The 16,605-nt window shown below is 46.0% G+C and overlaps 1 protein-coding gene across 1 annotated transcript in view; it reads left to right on the plus strand.

Annotated features, from left to right (window-relative positions):
• Positions 1 to 221: 221 nt before the first annotated feature.
• LOC109885555 (methyl-CpG-binding domain protein 2-like) overlaps positions 222 to 16,605 on the plus strand; it is a 72,607-nt gene continuing 56,223 nt past the window's right edge. Inside the window, exon 1 of the mRNA XM_031802727.1 lies at positions 222 to 1,185. Within this exon, the coding sequence (XP_031658587.1) occupies positions 1,070 to 1,185 (116 nt within the window). The 5' untranslated portion in view covers positions 222 to 1,069. The remainder of the gene's footprint in view (positions 1,186 to 16,605) is intronic.

Genomic DNA, 16,605 nt, shown 5'->3' on the forward strand with positions numbered 1-16,605 from the left:
CTACGTGGCACTTTAAAAACAATGCAGATATTGCAGCAGTTTGAATAACACATCTGATTATCACTTTGGATTTCGATCGGTTGGTTATATTATAGCTAATAAATAAGCAAATCATCGATGGATCACAAAATGTCTTTCCGTCTGTCTACTCCCCCTGCAAGCCGATCGGCGTCCGCGTCATCACGTTCTCTTATCTGATTGGTGGAAAAAGCGGCCCTTCTGACTTTGCGGCTGTGGTAAGTAGTGACTACCGAACTACGTCTTTAGGGCCTTGATGAGGAAAGCCAATGATAATACACGCTGGAACATTCGAATTAAATACTGTTTTATTACATTGTTCGTATTTTAGGAAAGACTGGTATTTTCTATGTAATTGTTACATCACAGCCATGGCTATAAGGGCTCCAGATTTTGTAAAGTTAACGTCAAAAAAGGAGATTTTGTTTTGCCTTTTTCAGCCTACTGCGTAAATTCTCCGAACCTATTACGCAAATTCTCCGAACCTATTACGCAAATTCTCCTAACCTACTGCGCAAATTCTCCATAATCTACTACGCAAATTCTCCTAAAATCCTGACAAAAGCAGTATAACATCTAGTCAAAACCACCCCCTAGTTACCGCCTTAGGGGGGGGGGGGGGGGGGGGTAACCGAGAAGTGACGGGAGTGTTCCGTGGAGGCGGGGCGTTGCTCTGAGAACGGTTGCCAAGCGCCGGGTCACTGTGTGGGAAGTGCTGAAATATCTGAACGTCACTGACACCGCCGCCGCCTTTGGCCAAAGGAGATCTGCAACTACTGGCGGGTCACTCGCATTTTGGGATAGTTGAAGATCGAATTAGGAAACCTGTCAACAACAACCAAGGATTCAATATTTATATATCTACCCACTAGACAGGATACAATAGCGGAAATAAAAGTTTTTCGCTCCGGTTTAGTGGTTAGTTCAAACGGCTTTAGTTAGAGCTTCACTTTTAGATCGCCAAGTCAGGTGTATTTATTAAACACGTTGTAGCGTATTTCTTTGACTGAGTTGATTACAGCGATTGATGTGATTCCTAATTATACACTAAATGGTTATGGAGAAGAAGAGGATGGATTGTCCCTCTCTGCCACCGGGCTGGAAGAAAGAAGAAGTGATCCGGAAGTCAGGGCTCAGTGCTGGCAAGAGTGATGTCTATTACTACAGGTAATGATCGAGCGTGAAACAACAATAATGTTACTTACTTTGCTACAAGTTATAATAGCTGGTCTGATTTAGCTATCACAACTCGTTTCCAAATGGAAAAATAAATAAAAATAATTGTAGGCGAAAGCTTACAAGTTATCGATACCTTGAGCTTGGTCACCCACTTACATTGGTTGCCACAATGTTGCTAATGCCAGCAGTGTGAACATTGTATCAATAACCCCCACATGTTAAAAAAAAATTTGTATAGACGCCACAAGTTCATATCTAACTGTTTAGACTGTAGAGTGGGGTTTTTATTCACGAAAACTCAGTTATGTCTCATCTTTATTTGGGTCACTTGGAGATTCTTAACCATGTCTTATCATGTGACTGACTGATTGGAAATGCAGTGATCTTGTTTGCAATCTAGGCTGAACTATTGGAACACAGCCCTCTGTTTAAAGTACAGTATCTGTGAGTAATTCCTTGGCAATGTAGCCTTCCAGCATTGGTTCTTCTCAAATGCTCTGTGAAAGTATCTGTTAGTAATTCCTTGGCAATGTAGCCTTCCAGCATTGGTTCTTCTCAAATGCTCTGTGAAAGTATCTGTGAGTAATTCCTTGGCAATGTAGCCTTCCAGCATTGGTTCTTCTCAAATGCTCTGTGAAAGTATCTGTGAGTAATTCCTTGGCAATGTAGCCTTCCAGCATTGGTTCTTCTCAAATGCTCTGTGAAAGCCATGGTCTTTTGGAACCACTGGTGTCTAGACATTCAACTCTTCAAAGCTCAATGACAGTACTGTAGGCCTTCACCTTCCACTGTAACTCATCCATTGTTGCTATTAAAACTATCACCTAGTCAGACCATTACTCTGTTCCAGCTGTCTGATGGGTGCTGTCTGATGGGTACTGTCTGATGGGTGCTGTCTGATGGGTGCTGTCTGATGGGTGCTGTCTGATGGGTGCTGTCTGATGGGTACTGTCTGATGGGTACTGTCTGATGGGTACTGTCTGATGGGTACTGTCTGATGGGTACTGTCTGATGTATTAGATATTTTAACCAACTTTATCTTGTCCATACTTCCATAATTTCTGACTTGGGAGACAACCAGTGTTTTCTAGACGTCCGTGTCTAGTTGCAGGGGGTTTGTTTTGAATCTAGAAAATGCGCCATTATTAAATTTAAATACATGTTTTGCTCCATGAATACAACAATGTGTACGCCGCTATCTTGTCTATTTTGAAATATTTTCTCATTGATTGAGAATGGTGGCTGTCCCAAGTGCCGTATGTCATGATGCCGCTCAACCTTTCTCGAACAACGAGGGAAGATTTGAAATAGACAAGAGGACGGCGTACACATTGTTGTATTACTTCATGGAGCAAAACAATTGTATTTAACAACTTAAAGAGTTTTCTAGATTCAGACAAACCCCCTGAAACTAGATACGGACGTTTAGAAAACATTGGTTCTCTTCCAGGTCGGGAATTGAGGAACTGTGGACAAGTTAAGTAGTGTGACAAAACTAGGGCCTGTAGGACCTGCCTTGTTGATAGTGCTGTTAAGAAGGTAGAAACTAGGGCCTGTAGGACCTGCCTTGTTGATAGTGCTGTTAAGAAGGTAGAAACTAGGGCCTGTAGGACCTGCCTTGTTGATAGTGCTGTTAAGAAGGTAGAAACTAGGGCCTGTAGGACCTGCCTTGTTGATAGTGCTGTTAAGAAGGTAGAAACTAGGGCCTGTAGGACCTGCCTTGTTGATAGTGCTGTTAAGAAGGTAGAAACTAGGGCCTGCAGGACCTGCCTTGTTGATAGTGCTGTTAAGAAGGTAGAAACTAGGGCCTGCAGGACCTGCCTTGTTGATAGTGCTGTTAAGAAGGTAGAAACTAGGGCCTGCAGGACCTGCCTTGTTGATAGTGCTGTTAAGAAGGTAGAAACTAGGGCCTGCAGGACCTGCCTTGTTGATAGTGCTGTTAAGAAAGTAGAAACTAGGGCCTCTAGGTCCTGCCTTGTTGATAGTGATGTTAAGAAGGTAGAAACTAGGGCCTGTAGGACCTGCCTTGTTGATAGTGCTGTTAAGAAGGTAGAAACTAGGGCCTGTAGGACCTGCCTTGTTGATAGTGCTGTTAAGAAGGTAGAAACTAGGGCCTGTAGGACCTGCCTTGTTGACTGACAGTGCTGTTGTTAAGAAGGTAGAAACTAGGGCCTGTAGGACCTGCCTTGTTGACTGACAGTGCTGTTGTTAAGAAGGTAGAAACTAGGGCCTGTAGGACCTGCCTTGTTGACTGACAGTGCTGTTGTTAAGAAGGTAGAAACTAGGACCTGTAGGACCTGCCTTGTTGATAGTGCTGTTAAGAAGGTAGAAACTAGGACCTGTAGGACCTGCCTTGTTGATAGTGTTGTTAAGAAGGTAGAAACTAGGGCCTGTAGGATCTGCCTTGTTGACTGACAGTGCTGTTGTTAAGAAGGTAGAAACTAGGGCCTGTAGGACCTGCCTTGTTGATAGTGTTGTTAAGAAGGTAGAAACTAGGGCCTGTAGGACCTGCCTTGTTGACTGACAGTGCTGTTGTTAAGAAGGTAGAAACTAGGGCCTGTAGGACCTGCCTTGTTGATAGTGCTGTTAAGAAGGTAGAAACTAGGGCCTGTAGGACCTGCCTTGTTGACTGACAGTGCTGTTGTTAAGAAGGTAGAAACTAGGGCCTGTAGGACCTGCCTTGTTGATAGTGTTGTTAAGAAGGTAGAAACTAGGGCCTGTAGGACCTGCCTTGTTGACTGACAGTGCTGTTGTTAAGAAGGTAGAAACTAGGGCCTGTAGGACCTGCCTTGTTGATAGTGTTGTTAAGAAGGTAGAAACTAGGGCCTGTAGGACCTGCCTTGTTGACTGACAGTGCTGTTGTTAAGAAGGTAGAAACTAGGGCCTGTAGGACCTGCCTTGTTGACTGACAGTGCTGTTGTTAAGAAGGTAGAAACTAGGGCCTGTAGGACCTGCCTTGTTGACTGACAGTGCTGTTGTTAAGAAGGTAGAAACTAGGGCCTGTAGGACCTGCCTTGTTGATAGTGTTGTTAAGAAGGTAGAAACTAGGGCCTGTAGGATCTGCCTTGTTGACTGACAGTGCTGTTGTTAAGAAGGTAGAAACTAGGGCCTGTAGGACCTGCCTTGTTGACTGACAGTGCTGTTGTTAAGAAGGTAGAAACTAGGGCCTGTAGGACCTGCCTTGTTGACTGACAGTGCTGTTGTTAAGAAGGTAGAAACTAGGGCCTGTAGGACCTGCCTTGTTGACTGACAGTGCTGTTGTTAAGAAGGTAGAAACTAGGGCCTGTAGGACCTGCCTTGTTGACTGACAGTGCTGCTGTTAAGAAGGTAGAAACTAGGGCCTGTAGGACCTGCCTTGTTGACTGACAGTGCTGTTGTTAAGAAGGTAGAAACTAGGGCCTGTAGGACCTGCCTTGTTGACTGACAGTGCTGTTGTTAAGAAGGTAGAAACTAGGGCCTGTAGGACCTGCCTTGTTGACTGACAGTGCTGTTGTTAAGAAGGTAGAAACTAGGGCCTGTAGGACCTGCCTTGTTGACTGACAGTGCTGTTGTTAAGAAGGTAGAAACTAGGACCTGTAGGACCTGCCTTGTTGATAGTGCTGTTAAGAAGGTAGAAACTAGGGCCTGTAGGACCTGCCTTGTTGACTGACAGTGCTGTTGTTAAGAAGGTGGAGCAGCGCCTTATGGACAGACTTCTTCCCATCTTAGCTACTGTTGTATCAATATGTTTTAACCATGACCATTTACAATCCAGGGTTACCCCAAGCAGTTTAATTATCTCAAATAAACACATTATTTATTACAATATTTAGTTTCGGTTGAGGGATTAGTGAAGGATTTGTTCCAAATACAATGCTTTTAGTTTTTAAATTATTTAGCACTAATTTATTCCTTGCCACCCACTCTGAAACTAACTGCAGCTCTTTAAGTGTTGCAGTCATTTCAGTCGCTGTAGTAGCTGACGTGTATCGTGTTGAGTCATCAGCATACATAGACACACTTTATTCAAAGCCAGTGGCTTGTCATTAGTAAAGATTGAAAACAGTAAGCGGCATTGGGAGCTGCCTTGGGGAATTCCTGATTCTTCCTGGATTATGTTGGAGAGGCTTCCATTAAAGAACATGAACACCTTCTGTGTTCTGTTAGACAGGTAACTCTTTATCCACAATATAGCAGGGGGTGTAAAGCCATAACACATACGTTTTTCCAGCAACAGACTATGATCGATAATGTCAAAAGCTGCACTCTGAAGTCCTCCAAAACAGCCCCCACAATCATTTTATCACCAATTTCTCTCAGCCAATCAGTGATTTGTGTAAGTGCTGTGCTTGTTGAATGTCCTTCCCTATAAGCATGCTGAAAGTCTGTTGTTATTATTTGTGTTTACTGTAAAATAGCATTGTATCTGGTCAAACACAATTTTTTTCCCAAAAGTTTCCACAGGCTTTATTATCCTTAGGTAGGAGAATAGCTTTTGCTTCCCTCCAGGCCTGAGGACACACACTGTCTAGTAGTCTTAGATTGAAGATATGGCAAATTAGGAGTGGCAATATCGTCCTCAATTACCCTCAGTACTTATCCATCCAAGTTGTCAGACCCCAGTACCAATGGGTTTTTATTGGACCATTTTAGAAGGACCATGCTGAAGGCTACATTGCCAAGGACTCACACACACACACACTGTACTTTAGACAGAGGGCTGAGTTCCAAGTCGGGAATTGAGAATGTATTTAGGTTGGTTGGTAATGCTCTCTTGCTATACCAACCAGTAGCAAACCTGTAACAGCTAACGGAGCATCGCATTAGCCTGTTACCATCTGCTAGTTACATCTATTGGTGATCCAATGCAGGTTCCTCAATTCCAACTTGTTGCTGACTGTATATGTGTCGGTATATGTTTGTGTGTGTTTGAGAGGAGTCCAGATTCAAACAAATCAATACTATGAAAGTTAGCAACATTTGTGTGTTCTTGTGATCAATGTGTTTTCCTTCCACCTGCGAAAATCAAAGAGAAACGTAGCTCATGCAATTCATTCTCCTCCCTTGAATCCCAATGAGTCAATTATCAGATTTATATTAATTCTCCTCCTTTGGATCCCAACGATTCAATCGTCAGATTAAGAGACATTTTGTGCCAGGTAACATCTGTAGTTATCAGAGCATAGACAATTTACAACATGCTAGGCCATGCATGCTTCTCTCATCCCCCTCCTCAGCTCAGTGTTTTTTAAGGCGAAGCCTTCTGGGCTCGGCTAGCGCCTCTGCAGTGTGACTACGGCTGCCTTGCATCCTGGGGCCAATAGGCCAATGAGCCTGTCTGTGTATGTACTCTACACCCAAGACCCTCCCTCTCTCCACTTGGTGAAAAACATGCCTCATTCGTATTTAAATAGGGTGTGATCCCAGCAGCATGTGATGAGTGTGTGCCGTGTAGACCTGTGTATTAGTGGGGAGCTGTGTAGCATAGATCTGTGTGATGGTGTGAAGAGTGTGTGGTGAAAGCGTGTGAGGCCTGTGTGATTATCTGTGAGTAAGGGCAACGGATGGTCTGAGGTGAGGCCTTGTGGGCAGTGTGTAGTTTGTTGTGTACTTGTTAGCATTTACCTGGTATCCACTATGAGAATTCCTTAGTACTCGTTAGCATTTACCTGGCATCCACTATGAGAATTCCTTAGTACTCGTTAGCATTTACCTAGCATCCACTATGAGAATTCCTTAGTACTCGTTAGCATTTACCTAGCATCCTTTATGAGAATTCCTTAGTACTCGTTAGCATTTACCTAGCATCCTCTATGAGAATTCCTTAGTATTTGTTAGCATTCTGGTAAACGGTAATACTGTAATACTCCGGAATGGCACAGGCAGGATATGGAAATCTGCATACCGCCCAACCCTGATATACAGGTACAAACATCCTCACCCACTGAGCACCAGACATCCATGAACCTTGAAAAGTAGTCCAAATTTGGTCAGTGGGCAGATTTTAAACCAATCATAGATGTCTGTTTCAGAAGTTTGGACAGTACAGTACACTAGAGTATCATGTAATGTGCTCTGCTGTACTGTGATGTCCACGTTTTCAAAGGTTTGGGCGTTTTTGGCATTCAGGTCCAGAAATGTACTTCCTGACCACATCAACAATGCATAGAAATGTTTCATTCAAATCATAAAGGGGTGTGGTCAAAAAAGTTATTAAAATCAAATGGAATGACCCGTTTGTAACATCCTGTACTGGGCTCGATTTCCCAGAAGCATCTCAAGGCTAAGTTCATCGTTAGGAGGAGGAGCATCGTTAAATCTCAGAGCGGTTTCCCCAAAACCATCGTTATTAGCTTTTACCTAGCATCTGCTATAAGAATTCCTTAGTACTTGGTATCTAACGACCCTGCCTCAGATCAGTCGTAGAACAGCTAAGTACATCGTCAGATGCTCCCCCTCCCACTTCACTTTATACACAGATCTCCACTAAATGTAGAATCACATGGTTTATCCGTCTCTGAGACCGGTTATCACCAATCATTTTCAAAACAAAGTTGGCTGATTATTTAATGCCACACAGCAGCTCAGCACCTATTGGTTGGTATGCAAACTAAGAAGATGCTATTGATCCCAGTGTTGGCTCTTTTCTCTGCACATTTCAAGTAATTGTAGTGACTTAAACTCTTTTTAACAGTGTTATGAATCCCTTAACTAGACTACAGAGGTTGTTGCACTCGTTATGTCTAGGGGTCCTGACTCGTTATGTTGACTGAGAACACGTTCTCATTTGCAGCAACGACCTGGGGAATAGTTACAGGGGAGAGGAGGGGGATTAATGAGCCAATTGTAACCTGGGGATGATTAGGTGACCGTGATGGTGTGAGGGCCAGATTGGGAATTTAGCCAGGGCACCGGGGTTAACACCCCTAGTCTTACGATAAGTGTCATGGGATCTTTAATGACCTCAGAGAGTCAGGACACCCGTTGAACGTCCCATCCAAAAGACAGCACCCTGCACAGGGCAGTGTCCCCAATCACTATCCTGGGGCATTGGGATATTTTTTTTAGACCAGAGGAAAGAGTGCCTCCTACTGGCCCTCCCCCACAACTTCCAGCAGCATCTGGTCTCCCATCCAGGGACTGACCAGGATCAACCCTGCTTAGCTTCAGAAGCAAGCCAGCAGTGGGATGCAGGGTGGTATGCTGCTGGCCTTGTAGTCATGCATGAATATGGTCTGTAACCTGACTCATCATGTCTAGGGGTCCTAGCTACATGGTCTGTAAACCTGACTTGTTATGTCTAGGGGTCCTAGCTATATGGTCTGTATTCTGACTCATTATGTCTAGGGGTCCTAGCTACATGGTCTGTAACCTGACTTGTTATGTCTAGGGGTCCTAGCTATATGGTCTGTATTCTGACTCATTATGTCTAGGGGTCCTAGCTACATGGTCTGTAACCTGACTTGTTATGTCTAGGGGTCCTAGCTACATGGTCTGTAACCTGACTCATTATGTCTAGGGGTCCTAGCTACATGGTCTGTAACCTGACTCATTATGTCTAGGGGTCCTAGCTACATGGTCTGTAACCTGACTGTCTAGGGATCCTAGTTACATGGTCTGTATTCTGACTCATTATGTCTAGGGGTCCTAGCTACATGGTCTGTAACCTGACTTGTTATGTCTAGGGGTCTAGCTACATGGTCTGTAACCTGACTCGTTATGTCTAGGGGTCCTAGCTACATGGTCTGTAACCTGACTGTCTAGGGGTCCTAGTTACATGGTCTGTATTCTGACTCGTTATGTCTTGGGGTCCTAGCTACATGGTCTGTATTCTGACTCGTTATGTCTAGGGGTCTAGCTACATGGTCTGTAACCTGACTCGTTATGTCTAGGGGTCCTAGCTATATGGTCTGTAACCCGAATCGTTATGTCTAGGGGTCCTAGCTATATGGTCTGTAACCTGACTCGTTATATCTAGGGGTCCTAGCTATATGGTCTGTAACCTGACTCGTTATGTCTAGGGGTCCTAGTCCAAGCTTCGTGGTCTGTAAACTTAATGAATGTGTGAATTTATGTAGGAAATCGGCGTTTGAAGACGGTGTGGGATGTGCCCAGGAGACAGCAACTTACTGAGTTCAGGGCCAGCTCTGTCTTGACCTCCTGATTGGCCAGTACAAGCGTTTTATGATGTGTTCAGACGATGAGGAAACAAGAATATGTACAAAAAGTAAGCCACACAGACATGCCTAAACTAAAGATTGAAAACCAAACTAAAGGCCTCATGGCCACCAAACCGACCAGCAGCCTCACAGCTCTGCCAGCTGGGACACTGACTGACCGTCACCCTAATTGGCAGCATCTGGACAAGGTTTCTGCTGCCCCCTGGGGGTGGAGTGTGGAAGTGTATCCTGGAGAGTGTGTTTGTCTATGTCCTAATAAGAACCTTGTCCCCATATCAGAATATGTAGAATAGATTGTCGGTTGGGTTTCCCCTTGTTCACAAAGCGAGTTCTCTGCATATCGTTGGGGCGAGGTACATTAGGGGAGTGGTGTCGTTGGGTTTCCCCTTGTTCACAAAGCGAGTTCTCTGCATATCGTTGGGGCGAGGTACATTAGGGGAGTGTTGTCGTTGGGTTTCCCCTTGTTCACAAAGAGAGTTCTCTGCATATCGTTGGGGCGAGGTACATTAGGGGAGTGGTGTCGTTGGGTTTCCCCTTGTTCACAAAGAGAGTTCTCTGCATATCGTTGGGGCGAGGTACATTAGGGGAGTGGTGTCGTTGGGTTTCCCCTTGTTCACAAAGAGAGTTCTCTGCATATCGTTGGGGCGAGGTACATTAGGGGAGTGGTGTCGTTGGGTTTCCCCTTGTTCACAAAGCGAGTTCTCTGCATATCGTTGGGGCGAAGAACATTAGGGGTGTGGTGTCGTTGGGTTGGTTTAAGGTTCTGTCTGTGGCTTTCTTAATAAGCTTCAATTGATTAAACTTGTGGTTAGAGGGGGGAGGCAGGTCGCCCAGTGGTTAGAGGAGGGAGGCAGGTAGCCTAGTGGTTAGAGGAGGGAGGCAGGTAGCCTAGTGGTTAGAGGAGGGAGGCAGGTAGCCTAGTGGTTAGAGTGTAGAGGAGGCAGGTAGCCTAGTGGTTAGAGTGTAGAGGAGGCAGGTAGCCTAGTGGTTAGAGTGTAGAGGAGGCAGGTAGCCTAGTGGTTAGAGGAGGGAGGCAGGTTGCCTAGTGGTTAGAGGAGGGAGGCAGGTAGCCTAGTGGTTAGAGTGTAGAGGAGGGAGGCAGGTAGCCTAGTGGTTAGAGTGTAGAGGAGGCAGGTAGCCTAGTGGTGTGAGGAGGGAGGCAGGTAGCCTAGTGGTTAGAGGAGGGAGGCAGGTTGCCTAGTGGCTAGAGGGGGGAGGCAGGTAGCCTAGTGGCTAGAGGGGGGAGGCAGGTAGCCTAGTGGTTAGAGGGGGGAGGCAGGTAGCCTAGTGGTTAGAGGAGGGAGGCAGGTAGCCCAGTCACTCAGTCAGCTCAAGCGGAAAGAGCGGGGGTGGGGGGGGGACAGCAGGGAGAGTCATCACGGCCACGTAGAAGAGACAGCTCTGTGTGCCATTGTGAAAAGCAGCTGTGGTGACTGAAGTGAAGGGTTAACTGTCTTAGCGAGCGCTGGCTGGGTTCAGGGCTGTTCACTCACCTCAGCGTGCTGTACTGCATGCAGCTTAGAGCCACTGTGCACCCACACGCTCTGCTAAGCTACTGACCTACATGTCACTGTCTGTCTGTTCTAGCTAGTCTGTCTGTCGTTCTAGCTAGTCTGTCTGTTTGTTCTAGCTAGGCTGTCTGTCTGTTCTAGCTAGGCTGTCTGTCTGTCCTAGCTAGGTTGTCTGTCTGTCTGTTGTTCTAGCTAGGCTGTCTGTCTCTGTCTGTCTGTCGTTCGAGCAACCACCCAAGCCAAGCCATAGACATAGACACCCACCCGAGCCATAGACACCCACCCGAGCCATAGACACCCACCCGAGCCATAGACACCCACCCGAGCCATAGACACCCACCCAAGTATCCCTGTCTCCTTCCCCATATATTTATCTACCTCCATCACTCTAGTATCCCTGTCTCCTATACATATCTACCTCCATCACTCTAGTATCCCTGTCTCCTTCCCCCTATACATATCTACCTCCATCACTCCAGTATCCCTGTCTCCTATACATATCTACCTCCATCACTCCAGTGTCCCTGTCTCCTATACATATCTACCTCCATCACTCCAGTATCCCTGTCTCCTTCCCCCTATACATATCTACCTCCATCACTCCAGTATCCCTGTCTCCTTCCTCCTATACATATCTACCTCCATCACTCCAGTATCCCTGTCTCCTTCCCCCTATACATATCTACCTCAATCACTCCAGTGTCCCTGTCTCCTTCCCCCTATACATATCTACCTCCATCACTCCAGTATCCCTGTCTCCTTCCCCCTATACATATCTACCTCCATCACTCCAGTATCCCTGTCTCCTATACATATCTACCTCCATCACTCCAGTGTCCCTGTCTCCTATACATATCTACCTCCATCACTCCAGTATCCCTGTCTCCTATACATATCTACCTCATCACTCCAGTGTCCCTGTCTCCTATACATATCTACCTCCATCACTCCAGTATCCCTGTCTCCTATACATATCTACCTCCCATCACTCCAGTATCCCTGTCTCCTTCCCCCTATACATATCTACCTCATCACTCCAGTATCCCTGTCTCCTTCCCCCTATACATATCTACCTCCATCACTCCAGTATCCCTGTCTCCTATACATATCTACCTCCATCACTCCAGTATCCCTGTCTCCTATACATATCTACCTCCATCACTCCAGTATCCCTGTCTCCTATACATATCTACCTCCATCACTCCTGTATCCCTGTCTCCTTCCTCCTATACATATCTACCTCCATCACTCCAGTATCCCTGTCTCCTATACATATCTACCTCCATCACTCCAGTATCCCTGTCTCCTTCCCCCTATACATATCTACCTCCATCACTCCAGTGTCCCTGTCTCCTTCCCCCTATACATATCTACCTCCATCACTCCAGTGTCCCTGTCTCCTTCCCCCTATACATATCTACCTCCATCACTCCAGTGTCCCTGTCTCCTTCCCCCTATACATATCTACCTCCATCACTCCAGTATCCCTGTCTCCTTCCCCCTATACATATCTACCTCCATCACTCCAGTATCCCTGTCCCCTATACATATCTACCTCCATCACTCCAGTATCCCCTTCCCCCTATACATATCTACCTCCATCACTCCAGTATCCCTGTCTCCTATACATATCTACCTCCATCACTCCTGTATCCCTGTCTCCTATACATATCTACCTCCATCACTCCAGTATCCCTGTCTCCTTCCCCCTATATATATCTACCTCCATCACTCCAGTATCCCTGTCTCCTTCCCCCTATACATATCTACCTCCATCACTCCAGTATCCCTGTCTCCTATACATATCTACCTCCATCACTCCAGTATCCCTGTCCCCTATACATATCTACCTCCATCACTCCAGTATCCCTGTCCCCTTCCCCCTATACATATCTACCTCCATCACTCCAGTATCCCTGTCTCCTATACATATCTACCTCCATCACTCCAGTATCCCTGTCTCCTATACATATCTACCTCCATCACTCCAGTATCCCTGTCTCCTATACATATCTACCTCCATCACTCCAGTATCCCTGTCTCCTATACATATCTACCTCCATCACTCCAGTATCCCTGTCTCCTATACATATCTACCTCCATCACTCCAGTATCCCTGTCTCCTATACATATCTACCTCCATCACTCCAGTATCCCTGTCTCCTATACATATCTACCTCCATCACTCCAGTATCCCTGTCTCCTATACATATCTACCTCCATCACTCCAGTATCCCTGTCTCCTATACATATCTACCTCCATCACTCCAGTATCCCTGTCTCCTATACATATCTACCTCCATCACTCCAGTATCCCTGTCTCCTATACATATCTACCTCCATCACTCCAGTATCCCTGTCTCTATACATATCTACCTCCATCACTCCAGTATCCCTGTCTCCTATACTATCTACCTCCATCACTCCAGTATCCCTGTCTCCTATACATATCTACCTCCATCACTCCAGTATCCCTGTCTCCTATACATATCTACCTCCATCACTCCAGTATCCCTGTCTCCTATACATATCTACCTCCATCACTCCAGTATCCCTGTCTCCTATACATATCTACCTCCATCACTCCAGTATCCCTGTCTCCTATACATATCTACCTCCATCACTCCAGTATCCCTGTCCCCTATACATATCTACCTCCATCACTCCAGTATCCCTGTCCCCTTCCCCCTATACATATCTACCTCCATCACTCCAGTATCCCTGTCTCCTATACATATCTACCTCCATCACTCCAGTATCCCTGTCTCCTATACATATCTACCTCCATCACTCCAGTATCCCTGTCCCCTATACATATCTACCTCCATCACTCCAGTATCCCTGTCCCCTTCCCCCTATACATATCTACCTCCATCACTCCAGTATCCCTGTCTCCTATACATATCTACCTCCATCACTCCAGTATCCCTGTCTCCTATACATATCTACCTCCATCACTCCAGTATCCCTGTCTCCTATACATATCTACCTCCATCACTCTAGTATCCCTGTCCCCTGTCTCCTATACATATCTACCTCCATCACTCCAGTATCCCTGTCTCCTATACATATCTACCTCCATCACTCCAGTATCCCTGTCTCTTATACATATCTACCTCCATCACTCCAGTATCCCTGTCTCCTATACATATCTACCTCCATCACTCCAGTATCCCTGTCTCCTATACATATCTACCTCCATCACTCCAGTATCCCTGTCTCCTATACATATCTACCCTCCATCACTCCAGTATCCCTGTCTCCTATACATATCTACCTCCATCACTCCAGTATCCCTGTCTCCTATACATATCTACCTCCATCACTCCAGTATCCCTGTCTCCTATACATATCTACCTCCATCACTCCAGTATCCCTGTCTCCTATACATATCTACCTCCATCACTCCAGTATCCCTGTCTCCTATACATATCTACCTCCATCACTCCTGTATCCCTGTCTCCTTCCCCCTATACATATCTACCTCCATCACTCCAGTATCCCTGTCTCCTTCCCCCTATACATATCTACCTCCATCACTCCAGTATCCCTGTCTCCTTCCCCCTATACATATCTACCTCCATCACTCCAGTATCCCTGTCTCCTATACATATCTACCTCCATCACTCCAGTATCCCTGTCTCCTATACATATCTACCTCCATCACTCCAGTATCCCTGTCTCCTATACATATCTACCTTCATCACTCTAGTATCCCTGTCTCCTATACATATCTACCTCCATCACTCCAGTATCCCTGTCCCCTATACATATCTACCTCCATCACTCCAGTATCCCTGTCTCCTATACATATCTACCTCCATCACTCCAGTATCCCTGTCTCCTATACATATCTACCTCCATCACTCCAGTATCCCTGTCCCCTATACATATCTACCTCCATCACTCCAGTATCCCTGTCTCCTATACATATCTACCTCCATCACTCCAGTATCCCTGTCCCCTAATACATATCTACCTCCATCACTCCAGTATCCCTGTCTCCTATACATATCTACCTCCATCACTCCAGTATCCCTGTCCCCTGTCTCCTATACATATCTACCTCATCACTCCAGTATCCCTGTCTCCTATACATATCTACCTCATCACTCCAGTATCCCTGTCTCCTATACATATCTACCTCCATCACTCCAGTATCCCTGTCTCCTATACATATCTACCTCCATCACTCCAGTATCCCTGTCTCCTATACATATCTACCTCCATCACTCCAGTATCCCTGTCTCCTATACATATCTACCTCATCACTCCAGTATCCCTGTCTCCTTCCCCCTATACATATCTACCTCCATCACTCCAGTATCCCTGTCTCCTTCCCCCTATACATATCTACCTCCATCACTCCAGTATCCCTGTCTCCTTCCCCCTATACATATCTACCTCCATCACTCCAGTGTCCCTGTCTCCTTCCCCCTATACATATCTACCTCCATCACTCCAGTATCCCTGTCTCCTTCCCCCTATACATATCTACCTCCATCACTCCAGTATCCCTGTCCCCTATACATATCTACCTCCATCACTCCAGTATCCCTGTCTCCTATACATATCTACCTCCATCACTCCAGTATCCCTGTCTCCTATACATATCTACCTCCATCACTCCAGTATCCCTGTCCCCTATACATATCTACCTCCATCACTCCAGTATCCCTGTCTCCTATACATATCTACCTCCATCACTCCAGTATCCCTGTCCCCTGTCTCCTATACATATCTACCTCATCACTCCAGTATCCCTGTCTCCTATACATATCTACCTCATCACTCCAGTATCCCTGTCTCCTATACATATCTACCTCATCACTCCAGTATCCCTGTCTCCTTCCCCCTATACATATCTACCTCCATCACTCCAGTATCCCTGTCTCCTTCCCCCTATACATATCTACCTCCATCACTCCAGTATCCCTGTCTCCTTCCCCCATCACTCCAGTATCCCTGTCTCCTTCCCCCTATACATATCTACCTCCATCACTCCAGTGTCCCTGTCTCCTTCCCCCTATACATATCTACCTCCATCACTCCAGTGTCCCTGTCTCCTTCCCCCTATACATATCTACCTCCATCACTCCAGTATCCCTGTCTCCTTCCCCTATACATATCTACCTCCATCACTCCAGTATCCCTGTCTCCTTCCCCCTATACATATCTACCTCCATCACTCCAGTGTCCCTGTCTCCTTCCCCCTATACATATCTACCTCCATCACTCCAGTGTCCCTGTCTCCTTCCCCCTATACATATCTACCTCCATCACTCCAGTATCCCTGTCTCCTTCCTCCTATACATATCTACCTCCATCACTCCAGTATCCTGTCTCCTTCCCCCTATACATATCTACCTCCATCACTCCAGTGTCCCTGTCTCCTTCCCCCTATACATATCTACCTCCATCACTCCAGTATCCCTGTCTCCTTCCCCCTATACATATCTACCTCCATCACTCCAGTATCCCTGTCTCCTTCCCCCTATACATATCTACCTCCATCACTCCAGTATCCCTGTCTCCTATACATATCTACCTCCATCACTACTCCAGTGTCCCTGTCTCCTATACATATCTACCTCCATCACTCCAGTACCCCCTGTCTCCTTCCCCCTATACATATCTACCTCCATCACTCCAGTACCCCCTGTCTCCTTCCCCCTATACATATCTACCTCCATCACTCCAGTATCCCTGTCTCCTATACATATCTACCTCCATCACTC

This window comes from Oncorhynchus kisutch, linkage group LG23 (assembly GCF_002021735.2).
Source record: "Oncorhynchus kisutch isolate 150728-3 linkage group LG23, Okis_V2, whole genome shotgun sequence".
Taxonomy (NCBI): Eukaryota; Metazoa; Chordata; class Actinopteri; order Salmoniformes; family Salmonidae; genus Oncorhynchus; species Oncorhynchus kisutch.